The sequence below is a fragment of the Crinia signifera genome, chromosome 5 (assembly GCF_055691185.1).
Source record: "Crinia signifera chromosome 5, ASM5569118v1, whole genome shotgun sequence".
Taxonomy (NCBI): Eukaryota; Metazoa; Chordata; class Amphibia; order Anura; family Myobatrachidae; genus Crinia; species Crinia signifera.
In genome coordinates this window covers 261432686-261456499 of record NC_139221.1, presented here as the reverse complement: position 1 = coordinate 261456499, position 23814 = coordinate 261432686, and the positions used below count along the sequence as shown (strand labels likewise).

Genomic DNA, 23814 nt, shown 5'->3' with positions numbered 1-23814 from the left:
CATATATTATAATCTCTTATATATCACATAGATATACAAATACACCCATGCAATTGTTATTGTGCCTCCGCATTCTACAGCTAAGTCCACAATGTTATTTGTTATCCAGCTACAGCAAGGTTAACATCTGTGTTGCCTGCAGCAAGGTTACCATAAGGAATCAGGTGTTTGACTGTTCACCCCAGATAACGAATGGAAATGGAAGTTCTTTAAAGCTACTAATTACAGCAAGCAAACAGTGTTCTAATAAGAAGCCAATTAACATATGAAGATGCAGGCAAGTCACTTCTGGACAAATGTAGGACAGTCAGCTGAATTACCCATTACATACGTCTGTGAATCGTATAGTGTCCCTGATTTGATTCATCAATATTCCTATGACCCACAGGAGGGCTTGGATCAGAGTCAGGCAAGTAGTCTTGACTAGTGGTGGAAAAAATTGGGATATCAGTTACCGAGGCAACTGTAGGGGCGCCTGTATGAGTGACCTCTGCTAGCGGCTGTCAAAAAAAGGGGGTGTCAATCCCTATGGAAAATGTACAAAGAAAAGGTGGTAGACTGCGCTCATTGATGACAGACTGAGGTTTTAAAAATGTATAAATTTAATTAAACAATTAGCATGCTGTAAACATGTAAAATTTAAAGGTACATAGTACACAATATAAAAAGGAAGAAAGGGAAGGGGGAGGGCAAAAATTGAAAATAGCTGCGTCCACTGTTGAAGTAATATCACCTTAGTTAGAGTCCACAGTCCAGTGGGTGACCGTTGAAATGAGGAGCGGATTGCTGTATCAGAAACTGGCCGCAGCGGTACTCCAAATGTAGTTTTGCTTCCGTTTGCAGTAGGGGGTAGCGATCCTCCCAGCTCGGATATGAAATATTGGTTGAGTGTCCGCTGTAGGACCCTGGGTGGGTATTAGACAGGCGGCTTGCCTTCAAGAGGTGAGTGCCTCACTCCAGGTCGATAGGGCCAGTGATGGTAAGCAGGTAAAAGGCTCCAAACGGTTCTCAGTGGAAATAGGTGGCAGTGACAGGCAGCGTTTTGTGGTGGGTGGTTAGGAGCCTGGGCCAACGCGTTTCACTGCACAGAGCAGCTTTTTCAAGGTCCTTGAAAAAGCTGCTCTGTGCAGTGAAACGCGTTGGCCCAGGCTCCTAACCACCCACCACAAAACGCTGCCTGTCACTGCCACCTATTTCCACTGAGAACCGTTTGGAGCCTTTTACCTGCTTACCATCACTGGCCCTATCGACCTGGAGTGAGGCACTCACCTCTTGAAGGCAAGCCGCCTGTCTAATACCCACCCAGGGTCCTACAGCGGACACTCAACCAATATTTCATATCCGAGCTGGGAGGATCGCTACCCCCTACTGCAAACGGAAGCAAAACTACATTTGAGTACCGCTGCGGCCAGTTTCTGATACAGCAATCCGCTCCTCATTTCAACGGTCACCCACTGGACTGTGGACTCTAACTAAGGTGATATTACTTCAACAGTGGACGCAGCTATTTTCAATTTTTGCCCTCCCCCTTCCCTTTCTTCCTTTTTATATTGTGTACTATGTACCTTTAAATTTTACATGTTTACAGCATGCTAATTGTTTAATTAAATTTATACATTTTTAAAACCTCAGTCTGTCATCAATGAGCGCAGTCTACCACCTTTTCTTTGACTAGTGGTGGTTAAAGCTAGGGTAAGTGTCATCACACAGTGGACAAAAATCATGAAAAACATTAGACAGATAATGGGGACACCCAGTGCTTTTTTTTTATAAGTTTTGATGCTTTTAACCTCTTCCACAAAAAAGAAGAATCGCTTAAGAAATTAATTAGAGAAAGTGTTTGAAGAACTGGACAAAGTATGAAAGAGACCATAAAGCGTGTATGAATGTGTAACGGAGTAAAGGCACCTTCTTCAATATAGGGGTGTACACAATGATGGCCTTGCCTTTGGGATCGAATCGCAACATATTCGCGTTGGACTATATAGTCTTGACTGCACCGTCTATTTTTCTGTAGGATTTCGATGCCGCGCATGAGGAATGAATCTAAATCAAATGCATGGGGCATAAGGAAGCACAACCCCCCCCCACACACACACACACACACACACACACACACACTTATGTTAATTAGGTGCACACATAAAGCACTCCTTTGTTATGCATGCAAATACAATGGAAATGTGCAACAAACTGTAGTGAACCAAATTTATTCCTTATTACGCAATAAAAAGATTGGCAAAAGCAATATAACTGCATGAACCTTTATATGTCTACTTCTAGAGGGCTCTGTCCATACTGATTCAGTTCCAGTTGTGTTCACTGAGATAACTGTGCAAGTGCAGCAAAGCATGGGTGATAACCGTGTGGAAATGTAACCCTCAGCTAGGAGGAACACTTCATTGAACAGAACCACTGTGGACCAGGACAGTGACTGAGAACGAGAACACATCTAATGCTTGTTCCGTAATGATCATATGTCTGCGCACACAATATAAAGAAATACCAGGAATCTGTGACTACGACAGATAGAAATCCAGCATATACAACACATATTTTAGTCAACACTAAAAAAGGTGACAGGCAAGAGGCTCCCTGAACTTCCACACCGGTGTATACTACAGTGGGTTTGTAAAATAAGTAGTGTAAATAAATTATCAGAGAACAGCTTCAGGAAAAGATCCAAGACATTTAAATATTAGACTAATTATCATGCCAGACAGCAGTGGTTTGAAATGACTCCTCTTTCAGAGTGGAGGCCAGCGACAGCTGCCGGGAAGATATATTCATAGTCCTTGCAAATCCTGAGTTGTTGGATTAGACATTTAAATTTATAGAATTTCATTTTTAAAGGACCCATCGGGCTGTTTGGACTTGAAAATATAGAAGTCTCTAAGCTCTTGTTATATACCTCCTAGTGTTTTATCCACCATTACATAAAATGCTCAGTGAAAGTGAAAAGAACAAAAACAAGCAGCGCTAGAACAATATAAAATAAAAAATATAAAAAAATTGGATGGTCTAACAGTAATAGAAAAACATGATGGTATTTATCAAAATATGAATATAAAATCGCACCCACAGTCACAAGATGTAATGGTTAAATTGGAGAGTCCTTTCCTATATATACCCAAGAGAAGATGACAAGTAGGTATGGTTATAGTTACCGCTCCTATATATGCTGGCAAGGAATACGTGTCCACTCAATGTCCTTGTGGTCGGCCCAATGCTGGTATTAATCACCAAAATCCATTGGAGGTGTATTTGAGAGGGACGTGGCACTTTCTGTTGGTTCTAAGCAAGGAATAAATGGCCTGAGGAGCAGTAATTGTTGGTATCCATTTTGCCACAAATTCAAGTCTCAGCAAGGTGTGGGGGAGAGGGGGATCTTGGGTCAATCCAAGAATCCTCTTAAAATCACATAATAAAACAGCAAATCCAGTACAGGCTTGGTGCAATCGCCATAAAGGGGATGTGATCCTGGGTCCGAACCAAGTCCGAATAATACCGGTCATCTACTCTTGGGTATATATAGGAACAGACTCTCCAATTTACCTGTTACAATCTTGTGACTGTGGGTGCTATTTTATATTCATATTTTGATATATACCATGGTGTTTTTCTATTAGTGTTTTATTTTAATGTCTTAATAAACTTTGTAAAGACCATCTAATTTTTTTATACATATCTTTTAAATTGATCTAGTGCTGCTTGTTTTTTCTTTCCATTTATGTACATGCAGGAGTCACAAACCTGTTTTCTAAAAAGCAGCTGCTGGAGAAGCCACTTATATTGAGCGCCCCCATTTCTAACTCCCCACCAGAGGGTTGGTCATATTTTTCTTTGCTCTGTGAAAGTGTACTAGTCTTGTATACTTCATGAAGGAAAGCAGTTATGTGGGCTGGACCAATATTCAATAAAATTAAGTATCAAACCACAATGTCCAGAAGCATCCATGTGTGCCTCATGTCTTGATACGATTGGGTCCCAGTGAATGGATAGACTACATCATGAATATTGATTCGGTCTACAAACTGGCAGCTTCCACTATGTAGAGGAAGGGGGGGAATGGGTACATATTCTTGAATTTCAAATGTGAGCACACTCAACTGACTACATACATATGCACTTGTGCTCACAGTCAAGATAAGGAACACATAGATAGCTAGTTAGATATTTGATAATTAAAAAAAAAACCACAGTAATGCATGTTACCAGTGGGAAAATTGGGAGTTCAGATTCACAGGACCTATCCACACTTTTGTTTTCTGCTCATTCAAACATCTGCCAAGTGATACATGAAGGCTACATAGGTATAGGCTTATATACTGTACTGTGTGTATGTACACTACATGTCAACTAAACAAAAAAACCTGGCTCAATTATTAACAGTTTCTTATATATAGCAGCAGATTCCGTTGCACTTTACAATTGTAGACAGAGGTAAAACAAACTGGGTAACAACAGACAGACTTGGAGGTAAGAGGGCTCTGCTGCAAGCTTACAATCTATACGGACATATTTGCTCAATTAACCTGGAAAACAAAAAATGTAAGTATATAAGTATGCAAACACACCAACTACTTATCTGTGTAAATTAAGGGAAACATTGGTACTTGTGTACTAGCACGGCGCCCACGATATTTGGTCGCACTACATATAAATCGCATCGCATGCCATACACCCGATGCATCGCATGCCATACACCCGACGCATGCCATACACCCCATGCACCCGATTTAAAATTGTATAAGCCCCCTATACGATGTTTAATTGTATAAGCACCCTAATGGGGGCTTACAATGTTAAATGCACCACCACGCCACCCCCACTATGAACGTGAACCCAAAGCGAGCCCGCGAGGGGCGGTGGTACGCATCCTACGACCTTTTCATACCCCCAGTATCCATGTCGGCATGGAGTTGATATTATATAGTGTGGCGAGCGCAGCGAGCCATCGAGCCCGAAGCGTGGCGAGCGCAGCGTGCCCCGCGAGGGGACGCGTATTACTTTACATGTATTCCGCGTCTGCTCGCCACGCTTCGGGCTCGGTGGGTCGCTGTGCTCGCCACGCTATATAAAATCATCTCCATGCCGACGTGGATAGTGGGGGTATGAAAAGGTCATAGGACGCGTACTGCCGCCCCTCGCGGGCTCGCTGTGCTCACCGCGCTTCGGGTTCACGTTCATAGTGGGGGTGGCGTGTGGGTGCATTTAACATTGTAAGCCCCCATTAGGGTGCTTATACAATTTTAAATCGCAAACCACTGTATATGCGATACAATGGCATACAAATCGATGGTATACAATTAAAAATTGTATAACATCGGCTGCCATCGCATCACATGCCTTATGGACGCTGTGCTAGTACACAAGTATCGAAACATCTATTTATAGGGCATCATTACTGAAAGTAGTGTTTATTCTAGCACCTGCTATCTTTGAAAACCCATGAAGTTCCTCTTCCCTGCCTGGGGTGTCGCTGTCTTCTGTAGTGCTTCTAGCACAGTGTGGTCTGTATTTCAGCACTGATATGCAAACCAAACCTGTGCTGGAAACACCACAGCAGATAGCGACACCACAGGCAGGGAAGAGGAACTGCATGGGTTTTCAAAGATAGCGGGCGCTAGAATGAACACTATGAAAGCATAACCTATATAAAAAAACATTGCTATAAAAAGGTAATAATCACGCAAGGGTATTCTTCCATTGTAAACTCGGCTCTGTTTCTGAGCTTTCCACAAATGACAGCTAAGATCGCACAAGATCACTAAGTACATGATGCTCACATAGCTATGCAGCGTATTGGTTCATTATTATACACAAATATAAAGCAGGAGGCAGAAGGTCTAAATGGAAGCTGCACATACGGCTATGAAAGGGGTTAATTTGTCAGGAACACAATAAATGTGTAGCAGTGGGAAGTGTCAGTGTTTGGTGCCCTCTATTGAGCATATATGGCAGATGTAGAGACACAGCACACACATGCTGTACATAGAGCACCAGCATAGCCACTACTGACACTAGCTTTCAGCGGTCTGAAATATCGCAGTTCCCATGTCTATCATGACCAAAAATGCTAAATGAAAAATAATTCTGTGCCATTTGTACTCACAATCAAAATAAATAATGTGCATAATCTATGCGGGGTGGAATTTCTCCCACACAAAGGGGCAAATTCTGAATTTGGAGCAATACAAAAAAATGCAAATGGGGGGCGGCAAATACCCTGCATTCTTTAAATGCATGTAGTCCACAATGCTGGACAGCTTTGTTGTTACTCTACAATTCAGATAGGTTGGGTCAGCCCCCCACATATATCAAACTCTCTCTGCCCCACCTGCGGTGCACCATGGTTGTACCAATGTGTGCAGTTACTTGCGCTTTGTTTCCAACTAGAACATAGTCCCACATTTTTGAGGCTCTATTAAAGTAAAAATAATATGAATTAAAATTAAAAAAAAAATCACACAGCCTACTATAATCCACTGGTCAAACTCCATGCATCACTAATAAGACCCACTGTCCTGTTAATTTGATATACATTTGTGTACAATTTACAATGTCTTATTTTGTGCTGTTAGTTCAAAATGTCCATGATCATCATTCTACATGTATCTCGAATCCTTCATGAACATACCGCACACAAAAATTGGTGTTCCATTGTTAATTTCCTGTCACATTAATGAGGACACCACAAAGCAAATTTCAACATGTGCTACCCCTAGGCCACAAACAGAGCCCCAGTCAAAGAAAGCACCTAACTCAGTGGATCCCAAACATTTTTGAATCACAGCACCCTAAGTATTACAATTTTTCACAGGGCACCCCTAGAGTTTTTTTTTTTTTTAAAATCTAGAAATATATAAGGTGGTATTCAATCTTGGCGGAAATAGTGGCCATCGCCTATTCAATGCTGCCATTACTGAAAGCATTGAAGGCAGAATACGACAAAACAGATCCAACTTTAGAACAAGTTGGATCTGTTTTGTCGGAAACGGATGCAGATTGTCGAATTCACGTCCTTTTTTCGACAATCCGCCCACTTTCCAACACTTCACAGTGGGAACAATGAATTCCAGCTGTCGAGTTACGGTTGAGCTGAGCAAAAACGGCCTGGGATTCCGACAGTTGCAATCCCGCATTGAATACCCCCCATACTATATGGCATTCTTAGGTTCAATTATGTGATGAGACTTTATTACATTTATTATTTATTTATTTATTTATTTACAGTTTCTTATATAGCGCAGCATATTCTGTTGAGCTTTACAATAGGAGACAGTGGTACAACAAACTGGGTATTTACAAACAGCGAAAGGTATGAGGGCCCTGCTCACAAGCTTACAATCTATAAAGGGAACTAGTCATTAATTCCACGAGAATGCAAATGTTCCTGGTGTGCTGTACGATACGGTGACCCAGCAGTTTGGCCAGTGGTCAGGAGGATGTAAAATGGATACAAACATAAGTATGTCATTTCTCCACAATAACCTTTTCAATTTATCAGATAAGATTTCTAAAACTTTATGCGGCATGTATGTACAAAAGTGTTCCTTCCACTTCAGTTCATTAAATAGTGTCTCAAGACCTTTTCACCCATCATAATTCAATCATTTTACATTTGGATTTAGTGAAGTCAGAGAACTTGCAGAGGTACACAGGAAAGCCTGCAATGCTTGGCTACCATAATCCTGAGTGATCCACAGAACATCAGTCATCATTTTATTGCGCCCCCCCCCCAGGATATTGGGCCTAATCTTACCCACCATAGGTTACTTTAAACAGTAGACCGCCAACTTTAAAATGAACGTATTGTATTTAGCAACAGTTATTTAGCAACCTTTAGAGAGATTATCAGTGTTTTCAGCAATGGAGCTTACAATCTATATTTATTTCTTGTCAAAAGACAATGAACCTACCACAATGGTGTAGGGGCGAATTGAAGCTCACAGAGGAATATCGTGCATAACCAGAAATGACAGAAAAACTCTACAGACCTCTTTGGAACACATGATCATGGCACGATGATACAGCGCTAACCACTGTGCCAGGAGAAGCATGGATTTTTGGGGTAGTCCCCCTCACAGCCCCAGCTCTCCCGCATCCTGCAAAAGCGGTGGCCACAGCAAGGGGGATGGATTAAATGTTCATTGTGTCATATGTCTACACCCCACTTTTGGCGGATCCGTGAATCTCGGGTGTTTCTCTGTGTTGCTGGAAGGCCTAAGGATGAGCAGTTTAGCCCCTGAAGTGGTCTGAATGGTCTCCTCTATTAGTGTCCTCTCTGGGAGAAGAGAGGACACTAAAGAAGTATGCATCAGAATCAAAGAAATGGAAGCTATGGTGAAATGCAGCATTGAATGCTATGGGAAAACGCCCAGCGAGATTTCTACAGAGCATAAATAATATGTATGGAAGAGTTGTCAGAAGGACCTCATAACAATAGCCAACATCTGAGGTAAAGAAATACAACAGCCAGAAATGTTTTGGAGCAGGGGTGTGGGTGTGTGTGTTAAATCAAGAAAGAGATGAAGTGTAGAGAGCTAAAGTACCAACCAATCAGCTTCATTTTTCAAACACAGCCTGCGTTTTTTTATATCAATGCAAACTCACAAACTCATGGTCTTTTCCTATGTGATTCTATGGGGGGTATTCAATGTTCAGTTCTCAGTCACCTCGACCGAGAACAAGCAGGCGGGATTCAATGTCCCGTCTCCCGAGGAGCGAGAAGGGGGCGTGGCTCCTCACTTCCTGGCCGTTCTCGGCAGAACGAGCCCGACAGCTTGTGAAGTCGGGCTTGTTCTGCCGAGAAACCCTGCTCAATGCTGTCGGGGAAGACAGCATTGAATAGGGCCCGGCGACCATCTCCCCCGTGGGGAGATGGTTGCCGGCGATTGAATACCCCCCTATATATTGTAATAATATAAATGTACTCAGTCCTGCACAGAGTATACTACGGATATACAAGTAGGCTAAGCATCACTGTTTAAGGCAAGAGGACATGTCATTGGAACTGAATGCATTATAGTCTAATAAAGGAATGTAGTTTATTTTAACAAATAATAATTGGCTTAACATGGAGAGAAAGAAAGATTTTTCTCTATCAATATATGCAATCAACTAGTTTTACTATAGCTTAAAATCATCTAAAGTCAACTTCAGACAATACTCTTTAAACAAATTATAAGGGTGGTGATGTCTATGTTTTGCATGGACACGAACTTTACTTTCAGCTGAGAAGTCTTCCAGTGTGTATGGCCCGGTGATTAGTGGTGATCGCTAATGTGTGCTCCCGCATCACCGCCATCTGTTGGTATTCCAGCGGATGAGCAATGGGCTGGACGGCTTTCCATAGCGACCTGCTATGGAAAGTTATTCACCCACTGGGAAAATCCCTTAGACGGGCGAAAATGTGTGTGTGTATGCACTGAGCGATATTCAGCCAAGCGATTTTTCTCCATCATCGCTGTGCATACACGCTGGGCAAAAACGCCAAGTGTGTATAGACCTTTATTGTGACTTGGATAGTCTTGTTCCTTCTTGCTCATTGTGATCGACTTAAAAAAAACACATGTAACACTGCCCACACACAGATTATTTCTGTATTAGCAATTAATGTGCTTGTACAAATCAATAAACAATTGAGTAACAGAAATCCCAATTAATTCACTTTAAATTTGGTCATTATAATGTCCGGGAAAAATAAATAAGTGAATAAAAGAAAGTCTTCTCATATATAATTTTGTTCCAACAGAGCAGAAAGACTCAGGGCCAGATGTTTGAAGCATCAAAAGTGATAAAATGGAGAGTGATAAACAGCCAGCCAATCAGCTCCTACCCTTCATGTTATAGATTGGGTTTATTATTATTATAATTTTATTTATAAGGCGCCACAAGTGTTTCGCAGCGCCGTACAAAGGAACAATACAGGGAGACAAAACTTGGCATAACATTGAATAAATAACAAAAATACAGTACAAATAAAGAGCGCCACAGTTCAATACACATTACAGCTTAAATGTAAGTAGTGAGGACCCAATCAACATACAACTAGAGGCTTGAGGCCAATGATGGAGATGAGTATGAAGATGGTCACTGAGTGTTGGAGTATAGGAGAGCTGTGAGTGAAATGTGAAGAGAAGTGGGCTTTGACAACAGGAGGGAAGAGGGCCCTACTCGGAGGAGCTTACAATCTAGTGGGTTTGGAAAATGACAGGTAGGAGCTGATGATTTATCACTCTCCACTCTATCACTTTTTGAAGCTTGATACATCTGGCCCTCATTGTTTAGCATGTGCATTTTAGAGAGCTGTATTGGATGGTTTGACTGTCCATTTTAAATGATAGGGCAACCTTTCATATTCTTCGTTCAGCTTCAATTCAGGATTTTGATTGAAAACTTTCCAAACGAACATATTATGGCCATCTACATTGATCATATGGTCATCCACATCCAACTATTGTAGGAAATGATCACATTGAAATACATGTGGTCATCTTAAGATCAAATATGGTCAATCATTACAAAACTGAGGAACGTCCAACTTTGTTGGAAATACTTGTGACTGCGCCAACTCATACAATGCACACGCACGTGTGCGGTACAATCCACATCTCTGTTTAGGTTCATGTTCCCTAAGAGAATCAAGCCCTAAAATGTAGATTGTATGCCTTTCAACTTCTTAGGGTTGCGATTAATCCAGATTTGATTTGCATTGCTCTATAGAGGGCATATATCAAGCCCTGTAGAGTGGATTAGTTGCCTATACATAACAAGCAATCACCTTCTACATATCAGCTTATTGAATGTACTTGCAGCTTCTCCACTCTTTAAAAGCTTTCATACATTTGCCCTATAAGTAGTGTGGGCATAACAACTCACATACATGGGAAGACATTTTTTTAAATGTTTTTTCAAGAACTTGGTATAAAGATATAAAGGGCAGAGCGCCCAAGAGGTCAATTCAATTAGGAGAGGGGTGACGAGAGTCACGAAAATACTGGTAATGTCAGAGGAACTCGGCCCAAACTCATCCCAGAACATAAATCTTTGAGTCTGACGGTCCTGTAAGTGAGGATCTATAGCTGCACCTACTGGTCAACCGTCACATTGCTGGGTCATATTAAAGTTAAACCCTTGATGGAATAACATAGGATATATGTACAATGTTTCTAGGAGCAGGCAACATTCATGGATGGGTGTCATTGAAGCTAAAAATAAAATTGTAAACTTACGGGGAGATTTATCAAATCTTGGAAAAACAAGGATCAACATTTCACATATCACTGTACATACTGTGCTAGAAAAATGCCTGTTAGCAGCCAGGAGAAATGATTTGATGGTGGGCGACCATCAAATCATTTATCCTCCTTGCGACTGTATGCAATGGGATGTGTTAGCATACACATCCCCTCGCATGTTAGAGGGGATGGGGGTATTTGGATGCCGTTTACCTGTCCGCTAGGCTGCAAACATACGTGGCGTAGCAAACTGGTCTGAATCAGGCCCTATGTCTGTTTTCCTTTAGGTTCTTCACTGCATTCCACAGGAACAATGACTGGGAGACCTCAAGCAATAAAAGAGCTGTTCTTATCTGTGGAGCCTTCTGCTATGTTGCTGAAACAAGGAAATGAGGTGTGTGCTGGGCACATGCCACACCAGTGTGTAAGATCAGCTTATAGCTGCTGCTCCTCCACTGTCCCCTATACCAGCAACAAACCAGGTCTCAGCAACCTCTCTATACTGTGTTCAAATATTTCTATGGAAAGAATATAAAACAAACTATCCATATTTAAAGCACAATATGTATAATAACTGGCCAACACATCCTTTGTGAAAAAAAGAAATAACCATAAGTCGAAAATCCATAGTTCTAGGGACAGGTACAACAAAGCACTTGAGTTTTCTTTCTCCAATGTGCCTCTTTCTATGTGCATAGATTCCTTTCACTGTAGTGTTCTGTGTGAGTAAGGGGGATGGGTGCTTGTAGTGGGGGATGGAGCAGCGTTCAGGAGAAAAGCACAGATAGTATAAGGACAGCCACAAGGGGGCTCTGTGACACCGCACATATATCCAACACATGCAGAATTCTAGTACTTACTTATTCAAGAACTCCTGTAAGCCACGGACACGCTGCTCCACGCTTTGTGCATTATTAATGTTAAAGAACGGGGATTTGGGTGGCAGTTCCGGTAGATCACTAAAACAAAGTCAAAAGAGAACATTATCCTTTCTGTATTCTAGATGGATTACATTAAGTGCTCTTGCATAGCCAATAAGGAACTATGCCCCAAACTTAAACTACAGAAATTGTTATTTATTTATAGTTTCTTATATAGCGCAGCAAGTTCCGTTGTGCTTTACATTAGGAAACAGTGATAAAACAAACTGGGTAGTAACAAACCGACATAAACAAATATACTAACAGCTACTGAAGAGAAGGTATCCAGTTTAATATGTGCTTTAGATCTGCATAATGCAGGTCCGCACATCTACAGTGGAAAACTGCATGTTATAAATCTCCAACTCACCGATCCTGGGCAATTTGTAGTTGTATTTGGCAAGTCTGGGAAATCCAAAAGGTAAAAATGTCTCTGATCTACCAACTCCAGAGTTGGAGGAGGATTCATTGTGAATGTGGACCCTAGGGTGCCATCCCCACTTATTCCGGATGAGAGGAAGGAGGTTTGACACATGGGTCACGCTACACTGAGAGATCTCCTTGAGGACTTCTTTAATGCACTTTTTAGATTCCTTTTCTCAGTTCTTAACATGTATATTCTCAAGTCACTACGTGATCTGTGGGTGCTGCATATATGTACTTCCCACTACGAGATTGGGCCGAGGGTGGTATGGTGACCTGGTGTAAAGAAACTACTACACCAGGACCAAGGGGATTTGCACTGGTTTATGCAGATTCCAACCCACAATACTGATACAGATGTAACAGAGGGAATAAAAGATTCCTTTATAGGTCACTGATATATCTCACTGATATTTGGAAGACTGCAAAGTAACATGTTGTTGGGCAAAATTATATTGTATGTTGGCATAAAAAGATGTCCGATTGTGTTCTTCTGTCTGCGGAGACTGTGGATCATCATCAGGAGGGATAACAGATTTATAGAGGATACACTTTTTCCAAGAACATATTTGCTGGTAAAAATGAGGAATTTCCCCGGATTACTACCTTATGTATGGGTGCAAATAAATCATAAACAAATGGCTGCAAGGCTAATATTACTATCTTGCAACTACACCAATGACCAACACACTGTTCATGAACAGCAAAAGCCACTTGTGTAATAGAAGTTGTCTGACTAACTGTATAAAAAGACAGCGCCACGGTTTTACGAGCTTTTGCCAATAGGATATTTGCCACCTAGTTACAAATGTTGCACTTATAACAAATGATATGAAAATATAAACTGTAAACAATGTTTAAGCTCTTTTGCGATCAATATGGAGTATCTGATACATGGATCCACTTTCATATTTTTAACCAGTTGAGCAGCTTCGCTGGAATCAGCACGTTCCATAAATAATTACAATTAAGGGGCATTAACACAACACACAAAAACTAATTAAAAGCATATTGAGTTGTGTAAATGATTAAAATTTTTAAAAAAGTCTTACATTAACACTGCATTGCTCTGAAGCTTCTGGCGTAGCCACACGAATTCTCGAAACCGCCTTCTGACACAAGAAGTTTTCAGTGTGAAGCACATGCTGTTGGTCTGCAGAAATAATAGATTTTAGCTTTTTTGGGGGCAAATAACATGGTGAAAACAAATGTAACTTATTTAATGCAACATAACTAGCACTGCATAAACTGGATGGGCATCCTATTTTACCAGTGATTATAGACTGCAGAGTAAAAAGTATAAAATGCCATCCAAACAATCTAAAACAAAGTTTTGCTTTATTAAACACAAACTGTAAATTCACAAAAAGGCAGTCTTAAAGGGACAGTCCCTGAATTGCATAACTTATAACTTGAACCATAACCTCTTGGAGCACAACTGTCAATCTCTACTTTGTAACGTTAACTTCAACATAAAAGTTATACTGTATAATGTATTCCAGATTTATGGCAGCTTCCCTTCCTACATCCCAATTCCCTGTCGCTGAGCTCAACGCTGCAAGTAAAAGGTACCTAACTGGCATTATCTGTAGCAATCATAGACCAAGTGAAATGAAAATCAGAACATACAACCCTTTAAGTTTTGTAAATAACCCATTAGCCCAATATTTTGTATGAAGGTGAATCTTCATACAAAATTGCAAAAACCCGTTCTTGTTACAGCACCTTCACAATCATCCACACTGTTTATCCACACTGTTCATCCACACTGTTCAAAACAAACAAAAAAAGTAACTAAAAACTAAATATCAAATCCAAATCTACTTACGTGGATACAGATTTCATAATCCAGGTGGGAATGCCAATCATCTTTTTGGATTTTAGGATCTCGCACCCAAACACTGATAGTTTCCTGCAACAGCATAATGTAAAGTTAGACCGTAGCAGCACCAAGTGTGTCTCAGGAGCAGCGCCTCTACACTGCAGCTGCAAGCAGGAAGTTGGCTTTTATACAACCAGAAAGCAGAACAGGGGAAAAAAAAAAATCCCTCAGCACTCATGTCACCAGATCAGACATAATATGGAAATTCTGCCTTCTCTAAGTAGACAAAGACTGTACAATAAGAAGGCATTTGTGTTTTCCAAGATTGCACAAGGGGAAAAAACTGATCCATTTTAAAAGGGTTAGTTCAAAAAGTCAAATGAATGGAACAGGAAAAAGGTTGACATGGCATGGTCGGCATGTTTGTTTGTTTTATATGGGGGGTCCACTTTTTAAACTTTTTAATACTTTACCCTCCATGTGGGGTTTGACTAGGAATGGTAAAGTGTGCCAAGTGCAGAGGAGTATGGTATCTAGCCCAAAGCCTGGTGAGCAAAGCAGTTGACATGCTCCAGTGTCGACATTGACCCACAAAAACTTGAAAGACTCAAGTCAACTTTTTCCATGATCTTTTGGATGTATAAACCTTTTGGGTGTCAATCTAGACATACCACACCAACAAGCCGCTCTGCCAGCGTGGCGTAGCAATTGAATCCACGTATTATGGTGCTCCAACAAGCTGTTTCAGTCCATGAAGGGTGCGGAATCAGGAGCAGTTGCCAACGTTTAAAGGCTGCAGCAATGGCACCTTGCACCCTTCGCATATTCACTTTAACCAGAAAGATCTCTACACTGAATACATATCGCACGTGTTCGCATTTCTGATAAGGTATTTACAGATACCAAGAATTAGCAGAGGAGGAAGCACTGCAGGGACAGCTGCAATGTCTTGTGGATACGAATTTCAACTGTAGTCCTTATTTTAAACAATTTAGAGCTGCAAGAAATGTCTGCTTATCGCTTTGGTATGAACATAGCCTAAGGTGGCTATAGCACAGTCCCGTCCTGGAAAGTGATTCAATACCAAACTCTCACACAATTTGTATGCATTTTGTTCTATACAATCCCATTGTTAGATATCTGGCATATACTGAATTGCAGCTGCTAGGGTCCCCCTACTACCTTTTCTCTAGGCTGCCTGGCAGCTTCTAAAGTAGGATGGCATAACTGTATATGGTTAGTGTATACCCGTATGGTTGGATGGGTATGGATCATTAGGTCACCAGCATGTTGGTCGACACCATTAGGTCGACATGAGTCTAGGTCAACAAGCAGGAGGGTCAACATGAGTGTAGGTTGACATGGGTTAGGTTGACATGGGTTAGGTCGACATGGGGCTTTCAATTTTTTTTTGTCCTGAATGTCGACACGGACACTAAAACGCGGCACCACATCCCCTTGCATGGCTCGCTGTGCTTGGTACACTATTTTATTCTCCCGCCATGCCCTAGTGGATGGTAGGGCATGAAATACCGCCTGTCGGCACAAAAAAAAAATTAAAAACCCCATGTCGACCTTTAGACTGTCAACCTAATGGCCCTGTCAACCTAGACTCATGTTGACCTAATGACTGTCGACCAACATGCTGGTGACCCAATGACCGTATCCCGGTTGGACCAGATACCCTGAGCCGTGAGTACATTTGCTGCATGCGACTCTTGGTGCGGAGTATAGGTGGCATGGTAGCAAAACACTAAACTCACATGTGCAACCAATGGTGCCAAAATCATCTGGGTCCCATCTCCAAGTCCAATGCCAAGCATCAGATGGAGTGGTGTAAAGTACACCGGCAATAGACTGTGGAGCAATGGAAGCGTGTTCTGTGGAGTGACGATTCACACTTCTCAGTCAGATGGGCGAGTCTGGGTTTGGCGGATGCTGGAAGAACGTTACCTGCCTGACTGCATTATGCCTATGGTGACATTTGGTGGAGGAGGGATAATGGTTTAGGGCTGTTTTTCAGGGTTTGGGCTAGGACACTTATCTCCAGCGAAGGGCAAACTTGATGCTTCAGCATTTCGAGACATTTTGAACAATGCTATTGCTTCCAACATTGTGGAAGCAATTTGGGGGAAGTCCCTTTTTTTATTCCAACAGGACTGTGCACCAGTGCACGAATCAAGGACTATAAAGACATGAGCCATGATTTAGACTTTGTTTTGTGCAAAATTTTGCAGGCACATTGCTAAAGTGTGAGCACTTTGCTACACAGCAAAGCGCCAGCACATTACCAGCTGCTCAACCTAGCTGAGAAACCAGGCGCAGGTCTCCATGTTCTGGTCGAAGTGGCTGTGTGATGTCATAAAGCCGCCACGTCCCTCCCCCTAATGCGCCAATAAGCCTGCGTTGTCTGGACTGCTTCCACAAAACACTGCGTCCCACCTATGCAACACCGCGTAACTGCACCCCGGCCAGCACTGAAGCTGCAATCGGCTCTGAACGCATCTTCAGGGCTCATCCACCCTCATAAATTCTTGACAGAATGAATGGGCACAAATTCCCACAGAAAACCTAAAACATCTTGTGAAAAGTCTTCCAAGATGTGTGGAAGCTGTAATAGGAGACCAACTCCATATTAAAGTGTAGCTGTAATGGTCAGGTGCCTGAAAACCATTAACCATGTGGTGAATATTAGAGCTCAGATCAACAGTGAAAACCACTGGAATAGCCCACAGGACTGCTTCTAGCTGTGCGTGACCTGAAGGGTTTGCCAACTACTATTAAAAAGATAAGAAACTTAACTGCAAATGACATACTATAAGAAGTAAGCAACCGCTTGTCACTGTGCCCTATTCCACAAGCCTACAAAAATGTTCAAGGACTCCACTTACAACCACAGTTTTTCATTCAATATACATTTTACTCCGCTTATCTTGAAACACACAACCGTTTCTCAGAAAAGTAAATATTCCTTCTCAGAATGGGCCATAAACTGGAATTCCTGACATTACAGCGCTATAGTTTTACACTTGTCATCAGAATGTATCCACGTGTCTGTGATGAAGGTGTAAAGATTCCATTCTGTACAATATATGTGGCCCTAAGCACTTTCTGCATATTCTGGTCTCATAAACCAGCGTTTTATATAGTTAGCATTTCTGTATCCTGGGGTGGATTGGCCCGCCGGGAAACAGGGCCATTTCCCGGTGGGCCGGTCCAGATTTGGCCACTTTCCCCCCCTGGGCCGCCACCTGGCTGTGCAGCCCACAGTTAACCCCTTCCCGACATTTGACGTACATTTACGTCATGGCCGGGAGGTACTTCCCGACACATGGCATAAATGTACGTCATGAGTTTAAACTGTCACTGCGTCTCGAGACGCAGTGACAGAGGGACGATGTCTGCTGTCCCTGACAGCAGACATGTCCCTGCATGCCCAGGGGGGGCTGCGATGTCGCCCCCCTGTCGGCGATCGCTGTGATTGGCTGTTCAGTGTGAACAGCCATTCACAGCGTTTTCCTGTGTTACCAGCGAATCGGACGCTCGGTAACACAGGTGTCAATCACCGCCGGGCGTCAGGGGGCATGAGGGGGTCATCGGTGACGATGACACCTCACCCCACCCTCACCCCACCTGCCCCCAAGGCTGTGATTGGTCCGTGGGACCCACGGACCAATCACAGCCAAGGCGCGACATTTAAACTGACGGTGACTGCGCTGCAGACGCCATTCCGGTCTGGAATAGCGTGCAGAACGGTCACCGTGCCTGCCTGCCGTGAATACCGACCTGATCCTTGCTAATACTTACCTGATCCTTGCAAATACCTTACCTGATCACCTTATCACTGCTTGTAGCGTGCTGGACGCTTCCTGGATCTGACTTCCTGAGACTTCCTGCTGCTGCTGCAGTGTGATAGAGAGATAGAGAGATAGAGAGAGAGATAGAGAGAGATAGAGAGATAGTGACAGAGAGAGCTATATTTTGTGTCTGCTACCCCCCCTTTTTGGGGGTGCAGGGGTTTTCTATATATAAATAACTGTCAGTGCTGCTGCTGCAGTGTCATACAGTGATAGATAGTGATAGATAGTGATAGATAGTGAGAGGTAGAGAGATAGAGAGATTTGTGTCTGCTACCCCCCCTTTTTGGGGGTGCAGGGGTTTTATTTTATATATATAACTGTCAGTGCTGCTGCTGCAGTGTCATAGAGTGATAGATAGTGATAGATAGTGAGAGATAGAGAGATAGAGAGAGATAGTGACAGAGAGTGATAGAGAGTGTATATTTTGTGTCTGCTACCCCCCCTTTTTGGGGGTGCAGTTTTTTTTTATACATATAACTGTCAGTGCTGCTGCTGCAGTGTCCTAGAGTGATAGATAGTGAGAGATAGAGAGATAGAGAGAGATAGTGACAGAGAGTGATAGAGAGTGTATATTTTGTGTCTGCTACCCCCCCTTTTGTGCTGATCAGTATATCTGTGCTGATCAGCAACTTTTTGGGGGCGCAGAGGTTTTTTTTTTATATATATACCTGTCAGTTGCTGCCAGTTGCACTGTCAGTTGCACCAAAGGTTGTGCACCTGCTGTCCCTCACTGGTAATCAGTGTCGCATCACTGATCACCTTTTTTTTTTTTTGTGAGTGCTGTGGGGTCTTTTTTTAATTTTTTTTTTACACACACTGATTTTGTGGGTGTCCTGTGGCCACTGTGCGCCGATCAGTGACGTACATCACTGATCAGCTTTTTCGGCACAGGGTTGATCAATTTTTTTTTTTTTTTTTGATCAGATTCCTGTTGCCTTTGAGCGCTGTTCAGTGACAGACGTTACTGACCAACATCTGTGCTCAATTTTTGGCGCAGGACCTTTTTTTTTTTTTTTTAACCCCTTCATTTTTTTTTTTTTTTATTGGTATAAAGTATTTTTTTTTCTGCACCACATACACACTACACACTACATACCCCCCGGATTGAAATAAAGTTTGTACCCCCCCCTACACTATACACGTGTTGAAACATTTCACTACCAGTAACACAAAAATAAAAATGGCATCCCAAATGTCCTCCCAAATGTCCTCCCAAATGTCCTCCCAGTCATCCAGGAGAATGTATTCAGTGGAGGAGGCATATGCCATGCTTGCCTCTGACTCTGACACAGGCAGTGATGCAAGCGGGGAATTTGAAGGATTCGTCTTAAGCTCCTCTTCCTCCTCTGGTGATGAGGGACCCCCTCAAAGACGCCCCCGTAGATCAGCTGAGATTCCCCCCCCCAATAATTGATCTAGTATGGACCCCACCACCAGACAATTTTGAGCCCCAGGTTCCTGAGTTTTTGGCCATGCCAGGAATCCAATTTGATTCCACAGGTCTCAGAGAAATTGACTTTTTCAAATTATTTTTCTCTGATGATTTTATAAATTTAATGGTGGACCAAACTAATTTATATGCCCAGCAGTTTATTGCTCAAAACCCCACGTCATCATTTGCTAGGTGGACCCCTGTAGATGCAGTAGAGATGATGACGTTTTGGGGTCTGGTGTTTCATATGGGCATAGTAAAAAAGCCAGAAATTAGGCAATATTGGAGTACAGATGTTCTGTACAGTACTCCATTTTACCGTATGGCCATGCCCCGGACTCGATTTGAGACAATTCTTAAATTTATACATTACACCGATAATGCACAGTGCCCACCCAGAGATGATCCCACCTTTGACCGGCTATTCAAAGTCAGGCCGGTCATTGATCATTTCAGTGCCAAATTTGAAGAGGTGTACATCCCTGAAAAATTTATTTGTATCGACGAGTCCCTTATACATTTTAAAGGAAGGGTTAAATTCCGCCAGTACCTTCCCAGTAAGAGGGCAAGGTATGGCATAAAAATGTATAAACTGTGTGAAAGCACCTCAGGGTACACCCACAGGTTTAGGGTTTATGAAGGGAAGGATTCAAGAATTCAACCGCCAGAATGCCCCCCCTCCCTCGTAGGTGTTAGTGGGAAAATTGTCTGGGATTTAGTGCACCCCTTCCTGGATAAAGGTTATCACCTCTATGTGGATAACTTTTACACCAGCATCCCCCTGTTTAAGGCCCTTGGTTCAAGAGGTACAGCAGCTTGCGGTACTGTGCGCAAGAACCAAAGAGGCCTCCCAAAAACGCACATTGCCCAAGTAATGAGAAGGGGTGAAAGCAGGGGAATATGCAACGAAAATATGTTGTTGGTCAAATATAAGGACAAGAAGGATGTCCTTATACTGACAACAATTCACGGAGACAGTACCACCTCCGTCCCTGTACGAGGTACCAGTACCCACACCTCAAAACCTAATTGTATCCTGGATTACAATAGGTACATGGGCGGAGTGGATCTTTCAGATCAGGTACTGAAGCCGTACAGTGCCCTGCGGAAAACAAAAATCTGGTACAAGAAGGTGGCCGTGTATATCATCCAGATGGCACTGTATAACGCTTACGTGCTATTCCGTTCTACCGGCCAGAGGGGGACATTTATGCACTTTCAAGAGGAAGTCATAAAGGGCCTAATATTTGGGAACCAGCAGGCAGAGGGCCCCAGTACTTCTAGTACTGGTCCCCGTATTGTACCAGGGCAGCATTTTCCTGATGAAATCCCCTCCACTGGAAAAAAGGGCAGGACACAAAAAAGGTGCAAAGTTTGCTATAAAAAGGGAATAAGAAAGCAAACTATTTTCCAGTGTGACACTTGCCCCGACAAACCCGGCCTATGTATAAAGGAGTGTTTTAAAATATACCACACATCTATGGAATATTAGGTTCATAATTTCACCGTGCTTCGGGGGTCTTGCTAATGCCACATAGCACCCACCATTCATTCCACCAGAATCTGAGCCGCAAAATCCAAAAATCACTCCTTCCCTTCTGAGTCCTGCCATGCACCCAACTGGTATTTTTTGGTCACATGTGAGGCATTGCCGTACTCGGGAGAAATTGGGGCACAGATTTTGGGGTGCTTTGACTCCTTCATTCCTTGTGAAAATGAAAAATTTTGAGCCAGAACTGCATTTTTGTGCAAAAAAATGTAATTTTTCATGTTCACTGCCCACTTGTATCAAAATTGGTGAAACCCCTGGGGGTTTGAAATGTACACTATACCCCTAGATGAATTCCCTGAGGGGTGTAGTTTGCAAAATGGGGTCACTTGTGGGGGGGTTCCACTGTATTGGTGCTTTGGGGGTCTTGCTAATGCGACATAGCACCCACCATCATTCCACCAGAATTTGTGCTGCAAAATCCAAATATCACTCCTTCCCTTCTGAGTCCTGCCACTTTTTGGTCACACATGAGGCATTGCCGTACTCGGGAGAAATTGGGGCACAGATTTTGGGGTGCTTTGTCTCCTTCATTCCTTCTGAAAATGAAAAATTTTGAGCCAGAACTGCATTTTTGTTTAAAAAAATGTAATTTTTCATTTTCACTGCCCACTTGTATCAAAATTGGTGAAACCCCTGGGGGTTTGAAATGTACACTATACCCCTAGATGAATTCCCTGAGGGGTGTAGTTTGCAAAATGGGGTGACTTGTGGGGGGGTTCCACTGTATTGGTGCAACATAGCACCCACCATTCATTCCACCAGAATCTGTGCTGCAAAATCCAAAAATCACTCCTTCCCTTCTGAGTCCTGCCATGCACCCAACTGGTATTTTTTGGTCACATGTGAGGCATTGCCGTACTCGGGAGAAATTGGGGCACAGATTTTGGGGTGCTTTTTCTCCTTCATACCTTCTGAAAATGAAAAATTTTGAGCCAGAACTGCATTTTTGTGTAAAAAATGTAATTTTTCTTTTTCACTGCCCACTTGTATCAAAATTGGTGAAACCCCTGGGGGTTTTAAATGTACACTATACCCCTAGATGAATTCCCTGAAGGGTGTAGTTTGCAAAATGGGGTCACTTGTGGGGGGGTTCCACTGTATTGGTGCTTGGGGGGTCTTGCTAATGCGACATAGCACCCACCAAAATTCCACCAGAATCTGAGCTGCAAAATCCAAAAATCACTCCTTCCGTTCTGAGTCCTGCCATGCACCCAACTGGTATTTTTTGGTCACATGTGAGGCATTGCCGTACTCGGGAGAAATTGGGGCACAGATTTTGGGGTGCTTTTTCTCCTTCATACCTTCTGAAAATGAAAAATTTCGAGCCAGAACTGCATTTTTGTGTAAAAAATGTAATTTTTCATTTTCACTGCCCACTTGTATCAAAATTGGTGAAACCCCTGGGGGTTTGAAATGTACACTATACCCCTAGATGAATTCCCTGAGGGGTGTAGTTTTCAAAATGGGGTGACTTGTGGGGGGGTTCCACTGTATTGGTGCTTGGGGGGTCTTGCTAATGCAACATAGCACCCACCAAAATTCCACCAGAATCTGAGCTGCAAAATCCAAAAATCACTCCTTCCCTTCTGAGTCCTGCCATGCACCCAACTGGTATTTTTTGGTCACATGTGAGGCATTGCCGTACTCGGGAGAAATTGGGGCACAGATTTTGGGGTGCTTTTTCTCCTTCATACCTTCTGAAAATGAAAAATTTTGAGCCAGAACTGCATTTTTGTGTAAAAAAATGTAATTTTTCATTTTCACTGCCCACTTGTATCAAAATTGGTGAAACCCCTGGGGGTTTGAAATGTACACTATACCCCTAGATGAATTCCCTGAGGGGTGTAGTTTTCAAAATGGGGTGACTTGTGGGGGGGTTCCACTGTATTGGTGCTTGGGGGGTCTTGCTAATGCGACATAGCACCCACCAAAATTCCACCAGAATCTGAGCTGCAAAATCCAAAAATCACTCCTTCCGTTCTGAGTCCTGCCATGCACCCAACTGGTATTTTTTGGTCACATGTGAGGCATTGCCGTACTCGGGAGAAATTGGGGCACAGATTTTGGGGTGCTTTTTCGCCTTCATACCTTCTGAAAATGAAAAATTTCGAGCCAGAACTGCATTTTTGTGTAAAAAATGTAATTTTTCATTTTCACTGCCCACTTGTATCAAAATTGGTGAAACCCCTGGGGGTTTGAAATGTACACTATACCCCTAGATGAATTCCCTGAGGGGTGTAGTTTTCAAAATGGGGTGACTTGTGGGGGGGTTCCACTGTATTGGTGCTTGGGGGGTCTTGCTAATGCGACATAGCACCCACCAAAATTCCACCAGAATCTGAGCCGCAAAATCCAAAAATCACTCCTTCCGTTCTGAGTCCTGCCATGCACCCAACTGGTATTTTTTGGTCACATGTGAGGCATTTCCGTACTCGGGAGAAATTGGGGCACATATTTTGGGGTGCTTTTTCTCCTTCATACCTTCTGAAAATGAAAAATTTTGAGCCAGAACTGCATTTTTGTGTAAAAAAATGTAATTTTTCATTTTCACTGCCCACTTGT

At 42.6% G+C, this 23814-nt stretch overlaps 1 protein-coding gene across 2 annotated transcripts in view; it reads right to left on the bottom strand.

The window, feature by feature from the left end:
• Positions 1–23814, bottom strand: part of SNX10 (sorting nexin 10) — a 62085-nt gene that overhangs the window by 6216 nt on the left and 32055 nt on the right. For both annotated transcript variants that reach the window (XM_083188931.1, XM_083188932.1), the window contains exons 3-5: positions 14415–14498; positions 13639–13739; positions 12104–12202 (exon numbers count right to left, since the gene is read on the bottom strand). In XM_083188931.1, coding sequence (XP_083045057.1) covers positions 12104–12202; positions 13639–13739; positions 14415–14498 — 284 coding nt within the window. The remainder of the gene's footprint in view (positions 1–12103; positions 12203–13638; positions 13740–14414; positions 14499–23814) is intronic.